This window comes from Ambystoma mexicanum, chromosome 10, assembly GCF_040938575.1.
Source record: "Ambystoma mexicanum isolate Mex_15411 chromosome 10, UKY_AmexF1_1, whole genome shotgun sequence".
NCBI lineage: Eukaryota > Metazoa > Chordata > Amphibia > Caudata > Ambystomatidae > Ambystoma > Ambystoma mexicanum.
The window spans coordinates 649587264-649609750 of NC_090932.1; the positions used below are offsets into that span (position 1 = coordinate 649587264).

The following is a 22487-nucleotide window of genomic DNA, read 5'->3' on the forward strand; positions in this document are numbered from 1 at the left end:
TTGCCACTGCTAATCCGGCTCGTCAACCAGCTCAAGAGGTCACGGTGCAGGATGATCCTCGTCGCACCTGCGTGGCCGAGGCAGATATGGTTCCCGGACCTTCTGGACTTGTCAACGTCCCCGCCAATCAAGCTGCCGGTGGACACGGATGTTCTCTCCAGGGAAGGAGGCGCCATCCTCCACCACGACCCGAAATCGCTGAACTTGCAGGCCTGGCTCCTGCAGCGCTAGAGTTTGGAGGATATGACATACCGGCCGACTGCAGAGAGGTTCTTGCAAAGGCCAGGGCGTCCTCGACTCTTAAATGCTACGGACACAAATGGAAGAGGTTCTCTGTCTGGTGCCACGCACAGAAGATTAACCCTCTACGGATTACGGCTCCCCAGGTACTGCCGTACCTGCTGACGCTGGCCAAAGCTGGACTGGCACACGCATCCATCAAGATTCATCTTGCTGCCATCTCCCGATACACCAGAACCACGGGGCGGACGTCCTTGTGGTCTCATCGTCTGGTGAAAGAGTTCATGAAGGGACTGTTCAGATCGTTCCCGCCGGTGAAGGCTCCGTCCCCGGCGTGGGAGCTCAACGTGGTGCTGACCAAGCTCATGGGACCTCCATTCGAGCCTCTGCACTCGGCCCCGTTGAAGTTTCTGTCGTGGAAAACAGCGTTTCTTGTGGCCATCACCTCCGCACGACGGGTGGGAGAGATCCAGGCCCTTTCCTGCAAGGCCCCGTACTTGACTTTTCACGACACGAGGGTAGTGCTCAGGACGCACCCCTCCTTCATGCCCAAGGTACCGTAAGATGTAAGATGCTTAATGTTGAGTTTGATGTGATGCTTAATGTTGAGCCTTTGCCACCTCCCGTGGTTGTGCATGTGTGTACTGCTATGTATTCTTTATTCATGAGCATGTGAATCCATGCCAGACCCCATGCTGGAGAAGGAACAAGTTACTTACCTGTAACTGTTGTTCTCCAGCATGGGTCTGGCATGGATTCACATGCGAACCCTCCCGCCTACCCCTCGGCGGCTCTTCACTTGGTCATCCTGCCACTTCACGTGCTTCCAAATCTGAAGATGGCTGCCAGAGGCGGTGCTTAGGTAGAGGGCAGTCATTGGCTGTGGTCAGTATGACGCAGAGACCAGTGATTGGTTACTACTACGAAAGACAGATCAGAAACGAAACTGATACTGTTTTTTTTCTTTACCGAGGATTCCCAGCCTGACGACGGGGAACATTCATGAGCATGTGAATCCATGCCAGACCCATGCTGGAGAACAACAGTTACAGGTAAGTAACTTGTTCCTTTTTGTCAATTGGTGGTTGAATCATTGTGCTACCAGTAAAAAGAAAGCTAAGACATGTATCTTGTTGCAGAAGAAAAATACACTTGAGAGTTTTCCATAAATTTTCCCAAAATTCCTTAACATAGGTATATTCTAAAACAACATGTTTGAGAGAGCCTTGAGCATGAAGACAAGACCAGCAACTATCATTTTGTGTAGCTCCACCCTTAAAGAGAATTAGTGAGGTGACAAAAGCACTATGGTAAAAGAAGTATAAGGTTTGAAGAAGGTTGGCTGAAACTATAGCTTTAGATATATTCCTTAATACAGATGGCCACAATAGTTGAGAGTATTTTAGTGAGCAGTCCTGCTTCAATACCACTAGACAATTCCACAGGTTTTCATTGGTTGAACTTAATAACCATATCTTCTAAAACATGGAGGCTGTGTTGTATTTTTTCAACTTGGTAGACATTAGGATTACTTATTAGCACATCATAATTTTCCATGATTGCATCAATCAGACTAAAATATTGCTGTATAAATGATATTGGCAAATGGTATCTAATTACCATCTCACTAAAAGTGAGTGGAGTACCTTAAAGGAAGAGTTGCCCAACAAATGTAATACCTAGAGAACGCCATGATCTCCAGCATATGATTCTTTTGTTGACCTTTATCATGGGATTCATCCAAATGTATTGTGAAACAAATTGCGACGTTTTTGTGATGGATTGAAATAAGTAGGCTCGTAGATATGTGACGGAAAGATTAATACTAAGACAAGTAAGATATTTATTATTTCCTTAATATTAGGGCAATCTGCAAGAGTATGATGGGAAACCATTGCTCTCTCTAAACACAGCCAGTTGGGCATGTTAGAACCAGTAGGTATAAACCACAGTTGAGCTTGACGTAACACAAATGCCATATGATGTTTTTTTTAAATCAGGGAAGCCAACTCCGCCACCAGTTTAAGGCTTCTTAAGCTTACATAGGGATATTCTTTGTTTCTTTTTACCCCATATAAATGTGAGAATGCAGGAATCTAGTGATTTGAGGAATGATGTGGGAAAGGATATTGGGAGCATGTATAGAAAGTAAAGTATAATTGGGGAAATCATCATTTTGACAGATTCTAGCCTAACCCACCATGATAAAAAAAAGGGGGGACCATGAATTAGTAATCTCCTTTACTCTCATCAGGATAGTTGTGGTATTCTGTTGATAATCTTTAGTGGAGGAGGATATATGAATGCCTAGGTATTTAATACCTGCATGGCACCATTTATGCCAGAGAGTGACATATGATGTTTGGTACAATGTAGATTAATTGGTAGGATCTCTGATTTAGCCACATTGAGCTTGTATCCTGATGAAAAAATAATATAAACGAATAAATAGTTCCCAATAGCTTGTAAACAAGAATAACTGGTCACACTCACTCTGAGCACTCTATAGGAAACTGTTCACCCTTGGAGGCAGTGGTGAGGATAAAAGTTGTAATTTTATATTTCTTGGTATGGTAATAAATTCCAACAATCACACAGTGTTTTACATTGGCTCTTGTGCCTTTTCAAAAGCTTTGCAAGACCTTTCTTGATTAACTAATAACACTGCTATATGTGTGTTAACAACCCCAAGGAACCCCTTAATCCAGTGTAATAAACCTGTCATCCATTTTTTTCCCTTCCTAGGCACCATATGCCACTGCTCAGTTGGGATGTCGATTCCATAATCAATGGTGTTCGAGAAAATGTTGGACCTAAAGGCCCAAAAGAACTGAATTCAGAGCGGCTGATTACAAAATCCACGGAAGGAGATTATCAAAATGTGTATGAAATTCTGCGGGATAACCTGGCACACGTGGATGTGGCTGATGATAATGGATATACTGCTCTCCACGCGGCTTCTGTAAGATACAAATAATGAATGCGAAAGTGTGAATGGATCCAAAAAATATTTGTATGTGCTGATTTGCGGCTTGGCATTCATTTTACTCTTTTTGCTCCTCCAATGCTAAGATTTACCCTCTTTGCACCTTCCATTTCATGCTGGTTTCCTATGAATTTGATATGTGTGATCATTTTCTTTTGTTTATTTTATTATTGTTTTTTGTTGAGCATGGATTTAGCTTCAGGAACTAAAGGAGTGCTGCATGTAACAGAAGTTCATGTAAACGGAGCAGATTACTTAAAGGACCACCACTGGGTGAGGGTCTGGAACAACCAGGGGTCTTAGTAGCAAGTGCGTCCACAAAATGACTGCTGAATGAAGAAGGGGTAGTCTGATAAATGTTCCTGCGTTTGACTCAACAGTTGAGATGGGATAGTTAGAGTGCAAACCTCACCAATGGGGACGCCTGGAGGAGGGGCATACGTGGACTTGGGAATGGGCACCTATGTACACAATCAGTAATACAATGGCCAATTAAGAACCCGTGTGAAATAACTGCAGTAAAGGAAACATATTCACAATGAAATGAGATAATGGGAGACTTAATGCGCATGTAAGAATGACTACAGACCCATGGCAATGATTGCAGATACCGGAGATGCCGTTCAAAACATAGTTTTGGTAAACATGGAAAAATGCAATGCTAGGTAAATGAAAATAGTATACAGTATGGAAGAATACCAGCAGTTTAACTGACATAATTGAGATGATATGAAAAACCTATTTGCACATTTCACTGGGCCACATTTTAAATAAGGTTGAATATTACATAGTTGGGGGTGCGCTGTTGCATGGCTACAAGATGGCCATTGTCTGAGACGGCTTGTTTTCAGTGACATACAATATTCTTTAACATCCTCTTTATTGTGGCTCCACTGGGTTGCTGACAGCAGTATTGAACTGGCAACAAGGTGCACGCTGCCTGGACCGCTTTTGCTGCCTCCCAGTGCAATTTTCAGCAATATTGAGGCCTTGTGACACCGATCAAGGCTGGACTGTGCCCCTGCGGGGAACACCATATCTACATGCTGGGCCCTGTAACGCGAACTGTGTGCTGCTTTCGACTACGGGGATCGGGACTCTTGCGGCGCACACCACTGTGACTGGAGCCAGCCCCCTGACTCCCGGGATGAGTGAGTGCACCTTCAGTGCGTTTGCCTCTGCAGCTCCTCTCCCCGCCCGATTTGCCCACCACCAGCTTATCAACACGTTCCTGCTGCCTGGGGGGCTGGGAGGGACAGAGCTCCCTGGCATGCAATATCCCTTGCAATGCCCTTGGTTCAGGCCACGTCTTGGCCGGCAACCGTGTTTATACTTCGCCCAGTGCTGCATCCGGATACGGGCTTGGTGCGGGCCCCTCCTCATACACCCACTCCACAAGGGGACCTCAGCCTGCGGTGTGGTGGGCTGACCTGGACTGGCCTCGCCTGCAGGTGGGCTTGCCTTGCTAACGGCTCCCACACCTGCCTCCTTTTGAGGGGGTGGACTGGCTCCCTCTCCGTGCTCCAAGTGGTTGGCCACTGCTGTGAGGCGACACCCCTCATGCTGCCGGGGTCCTCCTGGCGCTGCTGCCAGGTCCAGGGGTAGTCGTGGAGGCACTGGAATATATACAGAGCTGGCGTTGGTTGGATAGCCCCGCCTCCAAATATCACCTACAGCTCCCATCGTCACCCCCCCTTTGTTAGGAATCCAGTTTGTGCCATCTCAGAGGCTAGAAATATACCTGCAACTAGTAGAGTTCATGGCCATTTCCGTTCCTACCCCCGTTTGCCACTCACAGCCTCCAACACTTCAAGAGCATTTAAGTTAACACACAAGATTCCTTTAGCTATGCCCCTTTCTTTTCGACAGCGCTGGCGGTTGCCATGGAAACGCTGGGTGCCGTTGCACCGTTATCCTAGGTCTCGTTACCTGTGACGTCATGCCGTTAACAGCAAGTCGGGTGACAACAATATAAACTCTGCCCAACACAGGAAGAGTTGTTTCTGAATCTACTTTCTTTCTAGCCTTCAGGTCTATTGACTCATTGTTTATTTTTATGCATTTTAACCCATTTTCTGCTTTCACAGAACGCTTTGTACTGCTCCCTGGTTACCATGCTTGGTTACTGTTGATATCCCGTTACACTGACCTCGGAATTCCTCTACGACCTGCGTTGCCTACTGGTTTTTGCCTGGATTCAAACCCTGTATCGGACCTTGCTTCTGTTTTTGGATTTGCTTTGCCTTACGTTTGCTCACACAGATCTTCATGGAACTTTGACGACCTTGGAAAGTTTATCGGATTGCCTTTTGCTTCACGATTCTCTGCAACGACAAACTCTTGGATTTTCCTACGATCAGTTTATGTGCTTGGACTAGAGACTGCTATACGAGCACTTTTAGGCGTCCTCATGCCAGCGGTGTCAGGTTTGTCATCTTGGGACCATTTCTTGGATTCAACGTTTACCTTTCTACCACGCTAAGACATTTTGGGATTTTGGTTCTCCACGGTTCTCCATGGATCCAGGACACCACTTTCTATGGGTAAGACCTTGTTGTACATCGTTGCTTAAGTTAGAAAAGGAGTTGTTAGTTTCTTTCTTCTTTTCTAATTGTGACCTTTTCACATGTAGGATCTCGCCCAGCTAGTTGACCCCTTATTCTGACATATTGGAAGACATATCACCACATGAGTTACTATTGGTTCTTCTTGAATACCCTTTTTGTTGCAACCACGTGAATACAGATTGAGTGTTTTTCATTGCAGCCAGCTGTCTTCTGGGGCTAATACCATCTACACTTAGCTGTCTTCCTGGGGTGACTTTCCATCTTTCAGGCAATCACCTTCCAAGATAGTCCTTCTGTACTATTGGAAGTTATATTGTAGGGAAGAATTCTTCACCTACACTACAAGGTCAACCGCTCATAGGCCAGGATAGTAAGTCCACGTAAGGGATATTGCACCCTTATCATTGCCTGAATGTCACAGAACAGGATGGGGAACAGAAAGCATGCAAAGCTGGACCAATTCGCACACCAGAGCCAGCACTCTCCTTTGCCAGCTACATCCTCGACTTCTAATGCCATTAATGTTTCCACCCTGAATCAAACTCTGTTGGCTCTGAAGAACAGCATGGACAGCCTTGGCTCCAAAATAGATATATTAACCTGCAATTCGAAACTTCTGCCATCCAAATAGACAAACTGTGTGGTCGTGTGATGGAGGTGGAGCAACACTTCCGAAACAACGAGGACAGGATATCGTTCCTGCAGAGATAGGTGGTAACTCTGCAACAGTCGGTGAGACGCATGGAGGTCAAGAATGATGAACTTGAAGGGAGATCACGCAGAAACAACATCTGCATTGTGGGGGTCCCAGAGCCTACCCACATTGACAACATGGAAGCATTTGTGGAGAAGTTGTTGATGGATGTACTGGTGTACCCCCTCCCACCCACAGGTGTCCAACATGTTCCTAATTAAGAGGGCACATTGCGTCCTCACCCCTAAACCACCTCCTGAGGCACCGGACATACCCTTTGTCGCAAGGGTCCTTGACCTTAGGGACAGAGACATCCTTCTTCGAAACTGCAAGGCAAAAGGGTGAATTACAGTATGGCTCCGCGATCATCAGTCTCTTTCCGCCTTCAGCCCACTGGTGCAAGAACAGAGGAAATCGTTTCAGGAAGTTAAAAGCAAGATCAGGAAGAAAAATATCTGTTATGCCATGCTGTTTCCAGCTAAACTTCGAATAGTCCACACCGGCAAGACCTGGTTTCATACCACCCCGGCCTCTGCCGATCGCGTTGTCTCTGAATTACCTGACCCTGTGCATCCCCATGTGGCACCAAACGGATGACCTTGGCACACTTATTTGTTTCTTTCCTTTTTCCCATTCATGGTAGGGTTGTTTGTTGCTATGGCTACCAGCCATAGGTCCTAGACCTCGTCTCGGGGGGGAAAAGTTGCTCCTTGAACTCTGCTGCTTCTTGAGTCCAGAATAGGGATGTATTTGTGCCACGATAAGGTGAGGCTGTGATGTTGTTGCTGGTTCTCCCAACTTTGTGGCCGCAGCCAGCACCCTGTCAGCGCAGTCACTGCGTCTTGTTGCTTAAGAGTTAGGATTTATCGTGGGTGGGAAGTATGCTGATAGGTTGGAGTTTCTGGCGTAGGTGGGGGGGTAAGGGGGATGGCTTTTTGTTCAAGGTGCATATGTGACTGTCGTTTGACACTGCAGAAACACTTGCTTGGAAGGGTGGTTAGTCCACCTGATAGAAATATGGGGCGGTGACCCTGCCCTTATTTGGGTAGCCGAGTTTTGGTCCATTATTCACACAACAACAATGAGTGAGCCCCTGACTGGAATTTCAGGGAAGTCACCAATGATAAAACATTCTGTATGGTGGTTAACCATGCTAAATTACACAGGGTAAATGTTATGTGCCTACAAGAGACACACCTTCCGAGGGATGGTCCGCTCCCGAAGGGCTGGGGGCTGCATAGATATGGGTCCTCCTACTCATCCTAATCTAGGGGAGTAGCGATTTATATACATCAGTCCCTAAAGTTCCATCTGCATGACAGGATATGTGATCCTGAGGGGAGGTACATTTTTCTTGCAGGTGTATGTTTGGGATCAAGAATACTACTTATGCTCCAAATGTCGATTCACCAGAGTTCTTTCAGAATTGTGCTGCTATGCTTCATAAATTCACTACATATGAGGTTGTGTGGGTGGGGGATTGTGTCATGCAGCGGCCTTTGAAGTTATGGTATCATTGGAACTACATGTCATGAATCCAGGTTACCGGTCTAGACTTCCCCTAAGATGGTTGCCGCCTCTATAAGGGTGGGCGGAGCCTAGACTGGAGTGCGTTATATCTGTTTTATTTCAGTATCACTCTAGCCGGTTCCCATACCGGTTTCCTTGCTATTCTCCTGTGTCTGCTGTGCTAGCATTAACCTTCTTTCCCCGTTATTCTTGTCTTCAGTGCTCTGTTGATTCTTACTGCCATTCTTGCTATATCATTCCTGTACTTTCCCCGGTTTATCCAACTTCTGCTGTTTTTCTTTTCAGTAAGTTTTCATTTAGAGGGGAAGCTGGTATTCGGCTTTCTTAGCCCTCTGGCATCACCCTCCCCGGGCGACGCTTTGGTCTTTACCTACAGTTTTCCACCTTGCGCGTTCTGCAGTTCTGGTCTCTTTACTCTGAACATGCTTCTTTCACTTACCTGCTGCTTCCGTCTCCCGCGCCTCGCGGTTCTGTTTTGTTTACTCTGTAAACGCTTCTTTCACTTACCTGCTACTTACGTCTCCCGCACCTCGTGGTTCCGTTCTGTTTACTCTGTTACGATTCTTTCACTTCCCTCTTGCTTTCCATCTGGCGCGCCTCGTGGTTCAGTTATGTTTTCTGTTCCCTAATACACTTGGTTATTTACCGGCTCTCCTTATTCTTAGAACCCCGCTATCTTTGTAGTCTTCATTCTTACTCCTTGGTTTCTCTGCCGCTTTGGTACTTTTACTTTATTTTCTACCTTTGTGGCTATTGGAACTCCACAGTTCATCTAAGGATTCTATGTTATCCTGGAGCTGAGATTTCTTTCAAATATTCGGAAAAGGAACTAACCACTTCTATTGGACTATTGTCTTTGTACTTAAGGTACAATCACCTGCAAACCTCAAAGAAAGGGAAGACACATTACCTCATCCTCCACTTGAACGTTCTACCAGGGTTTTTTATGCTGGGTTGGCTTTTTCCCTGAACTTTTGGGAGCCTGCTCCTTGGAGTCCTCCGGGGCTTGGTGGTCTATCCTGCCAAGGAGGATTCCGGGGGAGCTCGCCCCTATTTGCATCAAAAGAAGGAGAAGAAGGTGAAGGAACCTCGACGACCTCGCAAGAAGAAGGATTCCGAAGTCCCCGACAGCTCGGTGGAAGACACAGGTAAAGAGGAATATCGGGAGGGAATTGGAGAGCCTGATACAATGTCCCTGGACTTGAATCGATCCACAACTACACAAACAACGCTCCCTAGGGAGGCCATAGCTTGGGATAATCTTGCTGACTCTTTTAGCCTGGTGGACATATGGAGGTATATGCATCCTAACGACAGGGAATTCTCATTGTACTTGGGGGCACACGGCTGTGTCTCCAGGAAAGACTATGCCATGATGACAGTCCTATTGGCTAGTGCAGCGCTACATCTGAAAATGATACCCAGAACACTTTCTGATCATTCCCTGATATTGGTTACGGTCTCTATCCCCAATGTGACACATCACCCCCTATCCCCGTTGGTGGTTTCGCCCATGGGCTCTGGAGGATGCAGTATTCCAGGAGGGTATCCGGGTGATATCCTTGAATATATCTTAGTTAACACAGAATCAGTCTCTGACTACAGAACGGGTTGGGAGGCCTGTAAGGTGTTCATAAGGGGATGTTGTATTTCCAGGGAGTGGGTATACTTAAATCCTTGAGGTTGACCTTACGTCGTCTGGAAAGTGAAATAAAGGAATTGGAACAAAACCACACACAGGGAGGGGACCCACAGGTTGTAAAACTACTTACGGATACGCAACATGCACATTAAGGAACTGCGGACAGGGAGGGCAGGTATTTGGGAGATCCAGTGTTGGTGACAAAATATGCTGAAGGTGGCAGACCCAGTCATACACTTGCATGGGCAATCCGCAAGGACAGGAGTCTGGGAGGGATATTGGAGGTTGCCAACCCGAATGGGATCCCAGCACAGGACTCTAACGAGATAAATACAATTTCCCTGGGAATAATATAGCCTACTGTATTCTTCTCAATTATTGGTTTCTCCCAGGGAAATTGGAGCATACCTAGACCGTGTGGCTCTGGGATGTTTAGACACTGCAATAGCGGATTTGATGAATTCTCCCCCTTGCACTGCAGAAATCCGTAGGGTTTTCAGTAATCTCCCTTACGGCAAGGCTCTGGGCAAGACGATATTGCTGCCGAATTCTATAAAGAATACATGGATATCCTTGCCTCACAGCTGTGATGTATGTATGAAGTCTCTTTATCCATGGGCCTCTTGCCCGAATACACTAGGACAGCAGTAGTCACGCGCCCGACAAGGACCCGACCAACTGTGCATCATACAGACCACTGTCATTCATTAACAAAGATAATAAAATCCTAGCCAAACAGTTTGCCGATAGACTCCTCCCACACATGGGTGCACTGGTTCTCCCAGACCAAGCAGGTTTTATCCCGGGCAGGTCCATACAAAATAATCGTGAAGCCTCTTCACCATGATGCATAATGTACCAGTGGAAATCCCATAGTGGTGGCAGCCTTGGACGCTGAAAAGGCCGTCGACTCAGTCGAGTGGCCTTTTATATACAAAGTCTTACGTAGATCAGAACTAGGTCTCCAGTACATTTGGTGGGCCTCTTTTCTGTACACGACGCCTTGGGACACGATCCTAATGAACCAATTGCTTTTGGATAGTATATTTCCACTAGGGGAACGAGACAGGGCTGTCCCGTATCTTCAATTCTCTTTGCCCTTGTGGTCGAACCCTTGGCATGTGCTATAGGGGAATTCCATTCACACAGAGGGGTAAGATAATGATATCTTCACACATTTCGATGATCTCACTTTATGCAGATGATATACTGTTGTACGTCAAGGATCCTAAACAGATTCTACAGCCGCTAGTACAGGAAATAGCTGACTTTGGGAAGTATTCGGGTTTAGGCATTAATTGGTCTAAGTCTGAAATACTGCCGATAACCCCAATGGGGCTCACAGCGGATGTCGGTACCGAGTTCCGATGGTGTTGAGAGGGTATGAAGTATCTGGTTATAATGGTTTCAACTTTCCCTTCCAGGCTTTTTGAGGTGAACTAAATGGCGACCCTTGAGCAACTGGGACAAAAGGTCGATATCTGGACCAGGCTCCTGCTGTCTCAGGCGGCACGCCTCACCCTGGCGAAAATGGTGGTGGTTCCTAAAATGCTGTATATTTTCAACAATGTCCCATTAATTCCCCCTTCATAGTTCTGGAAACGCGCCCGGTCATTGTTAATTAGGTTGGTATGTGCAGGGAAACAGGCATGCATTGCGCTGGGCACTCTGACACAGCCATATGCTGCTGGGGGCCTGGATTACCCTGACCTATATATATACTCCTTGGCGGTGCAGATCCAGTACGCGATATGGTGGTGGGACCCCTCTGTGGAGTTTCCGCACACCGGATTGGAGGCAGTGGTGGCCTACTCGGATGACCTGAAGGGTACGCTATGAGGTTCCACCAGACGAATCCCCAAAGACAAAATACATCCCATCGATGTGACCTGCTGGGCAAGGGGCCATGCTCTCTCTAATGCAGGTGTGAAGGGAGATTGCCACGCCATTTACGCCATATATTCGGTTAATTGAGTCTCACTTACCTCTGAGGGAATATTCAGAACACAGTTCGCAAAACTGGTGGTTCATGCTCTTGGGGATATAGTCCAGGATGGCAAGTTTGTACAGTGGGACACCCTTGGAATGCTGTCTCTATGCTACTTTATTGTAGATTGCAGGAAACACTTTGGAGGCTGTGGGAAGATTTCCCACTGTTGTCTGCTCCTTCCCATCTCGCACAGTCCGTTATGAATCCCCCCGGTCTCACTGGTACATTATCGGCACTGCATGAGCTTATAAAGTCAATCCGCTCGGCACCCTAGGGCAAATTAATGGCCAGATGGGACAGAGCGCTACATGACCTGCTGGCAGAGTCCCAATGGTGGACGATCTGCACAATGACCCAAATGATATCTCTAAACTCCAGGTTCCGCCTCATACAGTTTAAGTTCATACACCAGTTGTATCTTTCCCCTGTACAACGGCATACATTTTACCCCGAGAGAACTGCTTCCTGTCCCGGGTGCACCTTAGACCCTGCCGACTATATTCATATGGTCTGGAACTGTATGTGGACAGACATTTTGGAGAGGAGTATATGATACAATGAGCAGAACCATCCAGGTTTGCTCACGGGATTCTCCTACAGCCTGGTTACTCGCACTCTTTGAAAATCCCTAAAAAATTGAAAGGGAACTTTTGGCAGTGGCCTCAGTGGTCAGCAGAGCCCTAATAGCCGAAACATGGAAGAGAGCAAGGCTTCCTGCGGTGGAGGAATGGATTAATATGTTGAAACGTCGCGAGAACCGGGAATCAATGTATGTAGCGTCCCTCCCTAGTGGAACGAGGCAGAGCGATCATTAGGTCCCCTTTCATTCCTATATCCTTAGCAATGGAGATCCAACAGATTCATCATAGATTTCTGATTGTATGGTGATACTGGGCTATCCGCTGGCTATAACTGGAGTACCAGAGAGGGTTGAAACAGGGTTTTCCAGGGCCGAATAAGGCGACAGTTGCCACATTGCCACTGCCTTTTATTGTAAACAGTGTTCTCTTGACAATGTTATGCTGTATGTATCTCTAAATTTCACCGATTGTTATGGGTTAGAGGGAGGGTTAGGGTGTGGGGTTTGGGAATGGTTATGCCGACTCTGGTCTGTTGTTTTTGTATTCAGAATATGGGTTATTCTGTACACAGAGGCGACTGAAACTGTTCAAATAAAATACTGTACATTTTTACTTCAAAAGGGACACTGCATCACCTTTCTGTGGTAAAGCGACAATGTATTCTTTCGAAACGATCAATCGGTGTTGCTGTTAATTCAGCTTATGGACAGGGTGATGGGAAACAGCAGAAGGAAGGGTAGGAGCTAAAACTTAGGCAATGCTCTGTTACCGACTGCACAAGCCTCGTGAAAATCCAACTATCTTGAGATAGGTAGAAAACATAGGCTGTGAAGGTGACACTTGCATCAGCCTGCGTGAGGCATCCCGGTCCGATTTGCTACCCAGCAGATAACCTCATGTACAGTCAAATACAGTTTGTGGCTTTCTGCATCACATAGTGTTCAGGGGCCTTGTTTTTAAGGCCCCTTTAACCATATGCAATCCATAGACCATTCACCGTCCTTCCCCAACACCTCCAAGTTAAATCGCTCAATACACTTTAACAAGGATGCAAAGTTGTGGTTCATCCCTCCTTTGTCGATCTCACAGGATATACTCGCTGCTTCACTTCCTTGAACACAGGAATATTTTCTTCTCTTAGGTCATCCTTTTGTCAGCTAACTGTGCCACAATAATGTTTTGAATCCACAGGATTCCAGATATCCAATTTGGCTCTCACCCAAGGCTAGCATCCAAGATGGTTCTCACATAAGGTTAGCATCTACAAAACATTTTCAACTTCAGATGAATCTGGTTCAGTTCACCATTGTAGTGTAGACTGCAGCAGGTTGAGCCACTCACCCTTTGCAAAGGGGTAGGGCTTCTTGTTTTCTCACTGCTGATGAGGGATGCCGCCTGATCTGGGCATTTCTGTGAGGAGCAGGCCGAGGCAACACCTGGTGCAGCCAAGCTGTACCTCCCCAAAGCACCATAACAATCGAAGAAAAGCATCAAGGAAGCAGGAAAATAAAGAAACCCCAATTCTACTAACTCTTGAGTGACAGGGAGAGACCCTGAAAGACTCCAAAGGGGGTTAAATAAGAGAGAGTTATTTGTATTAATTTATGTAAAAAACAATGTTCTTTTGATCACAACAGAGAACGTACAATAGATAACAGATTTGATGGGAAGCAGTTAGCTTCTTACAATGGGTTGAGTTCGAGTTACATTACGATGATGTAGCAAAAGGACCACAGGGAGGATGAGATGCCACAAAGGTAGTCGAGGAGGCAAAGCAGAGATTACGAGAAGGCTTGTAGAGTTGGAGAGAGGAAGATATATACAGTGGTGCCTTATTGAAGAGTGATTTGTGAACTAGGAGGAAAAATGTAAATCTGACCCTGTTTTGCACCGTCAGCCATCCAGCCTGGTGACGTTAAGAGGAAGTAGGTGTGAGGAGAGGAAGTTCAAAGAGAGTCTGGGTTGCGAAGTTAATGATGTTGTCGAGAGAGCAGAAAGCTTAGTTCGGGGAGACCAAAGAGGATAGGGGTACAGTAGTGCAGTTTATAGAAGACAGTGCTTAGTAGATGCTTGGCAGTGTTGAAAGGAAGGAGGTGCCTGATTTTCCTAATATTTAGACGGTTGAGGTGAGCCACCGTTGAAGTTTTGTCGATGAAAGTAGAAAAGGTGTGAGAAGGGCCATAGTTGATGCTGAAGTTTTGAACAGACGAGGTGTAGGCAAAGTGTCAGGTGGGAACTGGATAGGCAGGGGAAGAGATGGGAGAGAGTATTTGGCAGGGAAGAAGAGCACATCTGTTTTGGCAGACTTAAAAATCAGAGAGTGCAAAGCCATCCATTATTTAATGGCATAGAGGCGGCTGGACATTTGGATAGAGAGATCAGAGGAGAGTGCACGAAAAGAGAAAAAGATGTGTGTGTTGTTTGCAAAGAATTGGTACAAGAACCAAAGGAGGTGATTGGAGGTATAGAGTGTAAAAAGGGGAGGACCGAAGGAAGAGCTTTGTGGAACACCAACAGTTAGAAGAGTGAGTTGAGAGGTGTTGTTGTTGCAGGAGACAGAAAATTGGTGAAGTGCCTGTTAGGATTCAATCCTAGAAGAGAGAGTAGTAAGGAGATCAGAGTGATCAACAGTGTCAAAAGCAGCAGACAGGTCAAGGAGAATTAGGATAGAGGATGGGTTGGAGAGCTTAGCAGAGGTGATGAAGTTGGAGGCATTCATGAGACCAGTTTCCATGGAGTGACAGAAGCGGAAACCTGCTATATGGGAGTCCCAAAGGTGTGCATGTCCCAGAAATGTGTAAGATGGTTGACCACAACCCTTTCAAGCATGTTAGAGAAGTGTGGAAGGAGAGACACAGGGTGAAAGTTAGGTGTTAGGTTTGGGTTGGCCCCTTGCTTTTTTAGGTGAGGGATGACAGTGGCTTTTTTGAAAACAGAGGGAAAGCAAGTGGAGTCGAATAACAGGTTGAAGGACAGGTTGAAGATTTCAGTGAGGTGAGACGCCATTAAAGGGGCAATAGGCCTGACTAGCTGATGATCAAGAGGTAATGATGGGCACACAAGGGGTTAGCCTTCATCAGTAAATAGCACTTCTTCAGTATTACTGTGACTAAAGTTGGAGATAGAGGCAGAGACCAATGGTGGGGGAGTGAGTGTGAGAAAGGTAAGGAGAGATTCTCTAATTTTGGAAATTATTGTAGTGAAGTATTCAGTTAGGTTATTAGTTGTGAGAGTGGAGTTTAGGCTGCTCTGTAGCCGGCGAGGCTGGTTGGAGTGAGAGTCAATGAGGTTGAGGTAGAATTACCTTTTTGCTCTATCAAGAGAGGACTTGAGAGTGTTCAGGGCAGAGAAGTAGAGTTGCAGGTCCTCATGCGAGTGGGTACGCCTCTATTTGCACAGCAGCCGACACATTTCTGTGCCGAGAGAGCGTATGAACGGTGCCACCCATGGTTGAGGGCACTGACTCTTAGGGATGGCAGTTAGCAGTGGGCATTGAGAGAAGGAGTCATTTAGTAGCGATTGGAATCTGGAGTAGGCAGTGTTAGTGGAAAAGGCATCATGACTGAAAATCAAATTTCTGATAAGTGGTTGGAGAATGAAAGTTAAAGTTACCTAAGAAAATGAGATGATATCTAGTGGAAAGAGAACCAAGGTGTTGCTCAAGTTCATAAAAGAATGGTCCAGTGGGATGAGGAGGGCGATAGATGGAGATGATGTGAACCGAGTGAGGCAGAGCTATAATAGAGATGATGAATTCAAAAGAGGTAAGAAAGGACATGGCATTGGAGTTCTATGAGGCTTTGAGGCGAGAAGGCAGTAGGTGTCCGACGCCTCCACCTCTGCCATTTAGATGAGGCGAGTGATTGAAGGATAGTTCAGAGTCGTGTTGGGGCGGCAGGGTGGCAGTGTCAGATGGATAAATACAGGTTTCAGTGATAGAACAGAGATCAAGGTGAACAAAGTTGGCATGAAAGTAGTGAGTGATAAATTCAGTTTTGCCGCATAAAGAATTAACCTTCCAGAGTGCAAAATTTAGTTGAAGTGGTAAGGAAGAGTAGAGAAGTTGAGTGTTGGAGGAAGAGTGATGAGGTGGATTGGTGTTAGGGAAGGTTTTGCTTGTTGGCTTTGTTTGTTGTAAGTAGGTGAAAGAGATGGAGTAGGATTGGAGTAAAGTAGGGAGGGTGAGTAGGAGGAGCCGCAGGAGCAGCAAGAGGGAAAGCCTTATATCTGAGTACTGCAGTGTTTAGGGAAAGCACAGTAGTTAGCAAGACAGGGGTCCTCACAGGTGCAGCAGGTAGGAAGGCAAAGACAGTGGCTCAAAAGCAAAGAGGCTTGTCAATGGCTGGTCTTTGCCCTTTGCTTTTATGCCTTTGGCAAAGAGGCTGGTCAATGGCTGGTCTTCTCCCTTTACTGATCCGCCCATAGCAAAAAGGCTGTTCAATGGCTTCTAATCGCACTTTATTGTTCCACTCTTTACTGAGACGACCTGGGCTGAATGCCCCTAGAGAGAGTTCAGATGTGATGTCACACGCCTCATCACCTGTTCGCCTAGTCAATCAGTGGTTGGTCTCTCCGATTTATTTTGTCCGATTCCTGGGATGATGTGATTTCTTCATAGTAAGTGTACCCAGGGGAGTCTCTTGTAGACTTCACTTGGAGTTTGGGCCGACTATAGAGGGTCCGCAGGAAGTGTTGTCACCGAACCAAGATGGCCACAGAGGTTGATGCCCCTGAACCAAGATGGCTGCAGGAAGTGATGTCACCAAATCAAAATGGCCACAGAAAGAAATGTCACGGACAGCCACAAACCGGAAGCCGGTTCAATCAGTTATTTTGTCTCTTTGTTTTTGTCCCTGGTGTTGCTGGGAAGAGGCAATATCTTCCTGATTGCTTTTGGTCAAACATTTGTTTCTATGATATAGCTGAAGCAAGTTACCTTGAAAGAGCAAGGCCCAGAACTGTGAGGAAACTGAAGGACATTTGCTCCCATTTTGATTACTAGAGGCAATTGCCTAATCCTCCATTCAGGACTCGAGGAGATGGAGAAAGGGTGGGAAATTTGGTTTGCCATTCATATGACTTAGCAACTGAATATGTGTTCGAATGGATTGTGTCCTCCCAAGTATTTCTCATCTTTGACACATGTTGTCCAGCTTCAGCTGCTTCGGAATGTATTTTTAGGCAGATGGCACTGTGCGTCGATGACTTTGAGTCGATGTCCCTCAAAGGCGTCCGTCGAGGATGATGTCATCGAAGGCATATATAGCACGTGAATCGCCCGTTGGCCTCAGTTCTGTTTTCCTGCAGCAGCGATAGCTTTGAGCGAAATTCAGCGCACCTCATCGTGTGATGTCTATGTTACAAACACCTCTAATAATGTATTCATCATCGACACCGACGACTCCCAGGTCTGCTTTCAAGAAATGTCAGGATTGCGGGTCGAAAATGTCACATACTGACCTGAACCGTATCCGTTTGTGGTGCCTCAGAGTGGACCACGACACCTCCGACTGTTCGCAATGCCAGTCCATGACTGGAAAAGCCTTGAGGGAACGGAAGGGGAAAATCAACGTAATAAAAACCCTAATAAAACTACCCAATCCGCGAAGCTTTCGACCGAGTCGAGAGGAGACTTTCCTTGGAGGAAGAAGGCCAAGCTATCCAGGTCAAGGAGTGGCTCACACCACTATTCTTCATCCTCAGAGAAATTCAAGAAATCGAGGAGGCACCGTAGGTCGTTGTCAGACGTTTCCCCCGAGAGGGTTGCTTGCCCTACTAAGGGAGGCCTTCTGAGCTGAAATGTTAAAGATTTTTGAAAAAAAAGCCATACTCCTACTGATCCTTTGAGAGAAGCTGGAAAGGAGAGGTCTCGTCCGAAATCCTGTGCGCCCTCGAGCCCGGGGAAAAGGCCTGGTCTGCAACGGGAGCCTTCGAGTCCTCAATCCGATGTTAAGTCGAAGGACCATACGACACACAAGAAAAAGTTGAGGTCGTCAACACCGTCAGCACCTTTGATGCCAGCAGTGCCTTTGATGCCTGCCAAGCCCTCGATGTCGAAATCTTCGATGCCAGCCGCGCCACATTTGCCAGGTGTGCCATCAGTGCCGAGCGCCCCTCCTATGTCGGCGCTGTTAAAGAAAGCATCGATGACTTTGGTGACGTCAAAGCTAATTATGACACATCCAGACAAAATATATACTCCACTTCCTAATAAAAGATTTCTTTAAATCTCTTACTTCAATTTTTGAAGTAGAGGAGCAGTCTGAGGAGGATGAAGCCCCATTTAGTTTACAGTACGGTACTCTCAATGTACCAGAGAGTTTTATTTCTGAAGAGTCCAGAATAAAGGACCTGTATGACAACTTGCAAACAGCAAGTGCGGTAGATACCTACAAGCAGTTTATGACGAAAGTGGTGGAATACATGGGGTGTCACTGGACCTTCAGAATGTGTATTTTCATGTTCCAATCCATCTCAAGCACAAAAAATACCTGAGGTTCACACTTGGCGGTTCTCATTATCAATTTCGATTTGTGCCATTCGGGCTGACCTCCGCCTGAGGGTTTTCCGCAAAATGACGGCGGTAATGGCAGCGAGTCTCGTGAGAGGGGGGATGTCTACCCCTGCCTGGACGATTGGCTGATCACAGTGTGTTCTCTTGAACAAGCCCTGGACGTCACCTGCCACTCTCTACACAGGTTGGGCTTCTCCCTCAATTACAAGAAATCCTTTATGACACCTTCCCAAAAGCTCCAGTACATCAGGACTGTGCTAGATACATCCTTGGGAAAGAGCTTGCCACCCGGGATGAGGGCTCAAGACATTCTTCAGATGGTGACCTAATTTCAGAATGCCCACCTTTTACTGGCCTTCGATGTATTGAGGTGCTCGGCCTCATGGCATCCTGCATTTTTCTGGTGCCAGAGGCCCACCTGAGAATGAGATCCCTTCAATGGGCTATACAAACTTAATGGTCCCAGTTCTCAGGAAAGATGTTGGACCGACTTCAGATTCCAAACAGGATCTTCTGTGGTGGGCCTGCACGGACAATATTCTGAAGTGAGAACCTTTTTGGCAACTATGGCCGGAGATTAAAGTAGTGACGGACGCCTCACTCATGGGGTGGGGAGCCCATGCCAACGATCTGACAGTCAGCGGTCGTTGGTTTTCATCGGAGTCCAAACTACAGATCTGTCTTTTCTAGCTGTGGGCAATCGGACTAGTGCTGAAGGCCTTTCTGCCAGGGGTGGACTGGGAACCAAAAGAGGCCCTGGAAATAATTACTGGGAACCAAAGGGGACCCTGGAAATAATTTTTGAGGTGGCCCCATCTTACACATTTTCTGCAAGCCCAACACTTTTCCTATGAGATCATTTGGAAATACGCACAAAAGAGGCCCAGGGTGCAGAGGCCTAACTGGAAATCTCCAGAGTTCCCTATAGTCCAGTCCACCCCGGCTTTCTGCCCTCTGTCCGGGAAAAGAATGTCCTGTTAATTACGGACAACACAGTGGCCATCCACTACCTCAACAAGAGAGGAGGTGCAGGGTCACTACCACTGTGCAGAGAGGCAATGTTGCTCTTGTTCTGGGCAATTCAACAGGGAATCTCCCTGTCGGCAGTTCACCTATTCAGAGAGGTGAACACGGCAGCGGACGCTCTGAGCAGGCAGAGTACAGTCTCCCACGAGTGGGAACTAGCTCAGGGAATTATTCAAGAGATCTTCATCCTTTGGGCAACCCCTCAAGTAGATCTGTTCACGACCGAGGTCAATCCAGACCCATCACTCCTCATGTGACCAGGAGGTTGAGAAGGTTCAGGAAACACATGATCCTAATTGCCCCACATTGGGCTAGGAGGACATGGTATCCGGATCTTCATGTCCATCTGTCCTCTGATGTGTTGTCCACAAAGAGAGATCCTTCTCTCGTGAGAGGAGGGTCAGGTTCTCCATCCAAAAGTCAAGACACTCAACCTTCACACTTGGTTTCTGAAAGGTTGAGATATAAGGATTGGGACCTTCTGGATGATGTAATGGAGGTTTTGCTTTCGCAAATAACAAGGGGGGTCCTGGGAGTCCCTCTGCCAGACAATAGTCCTGGTTGCGAGAGCCTTACCCAGAGCCGTACCCAGAGTCTTCAGCTCACTATCTTTCACAGAGGAGAAATATCCAAAAGATATCAGTCTTTTGGTTTGGCCTGGGGCAGTCCAGCACCAAAATGCTAGGCAGTCCCCTCTGAACAAGACTTCCGACAGCAACCCCAGAGATGTGTTTCGGTCTGGTTGGACCTCATCAGTAGGGTGGCGCTGTGCCTCTCTAAGAATAGTGAGCAAGGGGTCCACGTCTGGATTCCCCTAGTAACTTAGGGTGAGACCCAAAGTTACTTAAAATATGCAAATAACAAGGGGGGGTCCTGGGAGTCTCTCTGCCAGACATTAGTCCTGGTTACGAGAGCCTTACCCAGAGTCTTCAGCTCACTATCTTTCACAGAGGAGAAATATCCAAAAGATATTAGTCTTTGTCCTGCCCTGGGGCAGTCCAGCACCGAAATGCTAGGCAATTATCCTCTGAACAAGAGTACCAACAGCAACCCCAGACACGTGTTTTGGTCTGGTTGGACCTCATCAGTAACAAAATCTTTGTACTGGTGTCGTTGGAATACATTCTACAACTGGTGCAAGGAAAAGAATGTAGATCCTTTTCTATGTACAACACTGGATGTATTATCCTTTCTTCTATCCTTAGCTAATCTGGGGCTCCAGTATGGTACAATTAAAGGCTACCTTGCGGCGTTGTCCATTTTTAAGTGCTCATCAGAGAAATGTTCCTTTTTCAAAATTCCACTGGTGAATCAATTTCTAAAAGGGCTCACTAATGTGTTCCCGCCTTCTCCTTTCCAGGTTCCAACTTGGGACCTTAATCTGGTTTTAAAATTCCTAATGTGTGCACCCTTTGAACCTTTGCACACATGGCCCTTAAGATTATTAACCTTCAAAACCACCCTATTGATTGCTCTGACATCAGCCTGTAGAGTGAGCAAGTTGCAGGCACTTTCATCCAAGCCACCCTTTACCATCTTCAACAAGGATAGGGTTGTTTTAAGGATCGTCTTTCTATCCCCCTCCTCATCCTGCTAAGAAGGAGGAAAGGCTACACAGGTTAGACCTTGGCAGAGCGCTATGCTTTTACATTTCAAGAATGTCTAAATTGCGAATTGATAACCAACTTTTCATCAGATACACAGGACACAAGCTGAGTCAGGCCGTTACCAAACAGACATTATCTAGATGGATAATTCTCACAATATCAGAATGTTACAGGCTAGCAGCAAAAGACCCTTCTCAAGGTTTAAGAGCACATTCCACCAGGGGCATGGCTACATCGACGGCCCTCCAAAGGGGCCTACCAATTAGAAAGATTTGTGAACTAGCAACATGGTCTCCCATCCACAAGTTCACTAAGCATTATTGCCTGGAGTATTTCCTTGGTCAGGATGGTACTTTTGGCAAGGCAGTCCTCCTCTCTGTCCATGAAAATGTATGAATTACATTTATACTCCCTGTAGAGTATTTTGTGGAGATTTGGTGCCTGACGGTATTTTATTACCGCCGAAAAATAACTTAGCAATAATCACTCCTTGTATTCAGATTTGGCCATGTGCAACAATAATACAGTGGACATGCATTATTTCAGCACCCAGACATGCATATTTGGTATGCGTGGTTGGTATGCGTGGTTGGTGGTATTTGGTGAGCATAATTCCCTTGTTTTATTTGTGGCCCCAATGTCCAGAATCCCTTATCTTTGCTTAGATTTTTCGTGTAATCACTAGAGAGACCTCAGACCTACATTTTAGGAATACCACATTTTCAGTGTTAGTGTTAGTGTGCCACCATGGGCGATCTCACTGACTTATTTACGACAGAGAGCTATATGTGGTAATTTTGTGGTAATTTCCACTACCTTATATACGGTAGGGAACTATGTTCAGAGAGTCCCTCTTCCCGTTGGCTCATGTACCTCCAACGAGCTATGCTACAAACAATCACTCTCAACTGTCCATACTGAATATGATCATGCACACATCTGTCTTAAAATGACAATTGCATCGTTTAAAAATCTCCCCTCATCATCAGCACTGTATTGGTAAATAGAAGACACACCACCCGTCTGCTTTCAAATATTTTTCTGTATTATAAAAGTTGCATTTAAACACGATCTCACTCTTTACAGAAATAAATAAAACAGCACATTAAC

At 46.3% G+C, this 22487-nt stretch overlaps 1 protein-coding gene across 1 annotated transcript in view; it reads left to right on the forward strand.

The window, feature by feature from the left end:
* ANKMY1 (ankyrin repeat and MYND domain containing 1) overlaps positions 1–22487 on the forward strand; it is a 674408-nt gene that overhangs the window by 172252 nt on the left and 479669 nt on the right. The window contains exon 5 of the mRNA XM_069618246.1: positions 2986–3202. Coding sequence (XP_069474347.1) covers positions 2986–3202 — 217 coding nt within the window. The remainder of the gene's footprint in view (positions 1–2985; positions 3203–22487) is intronic.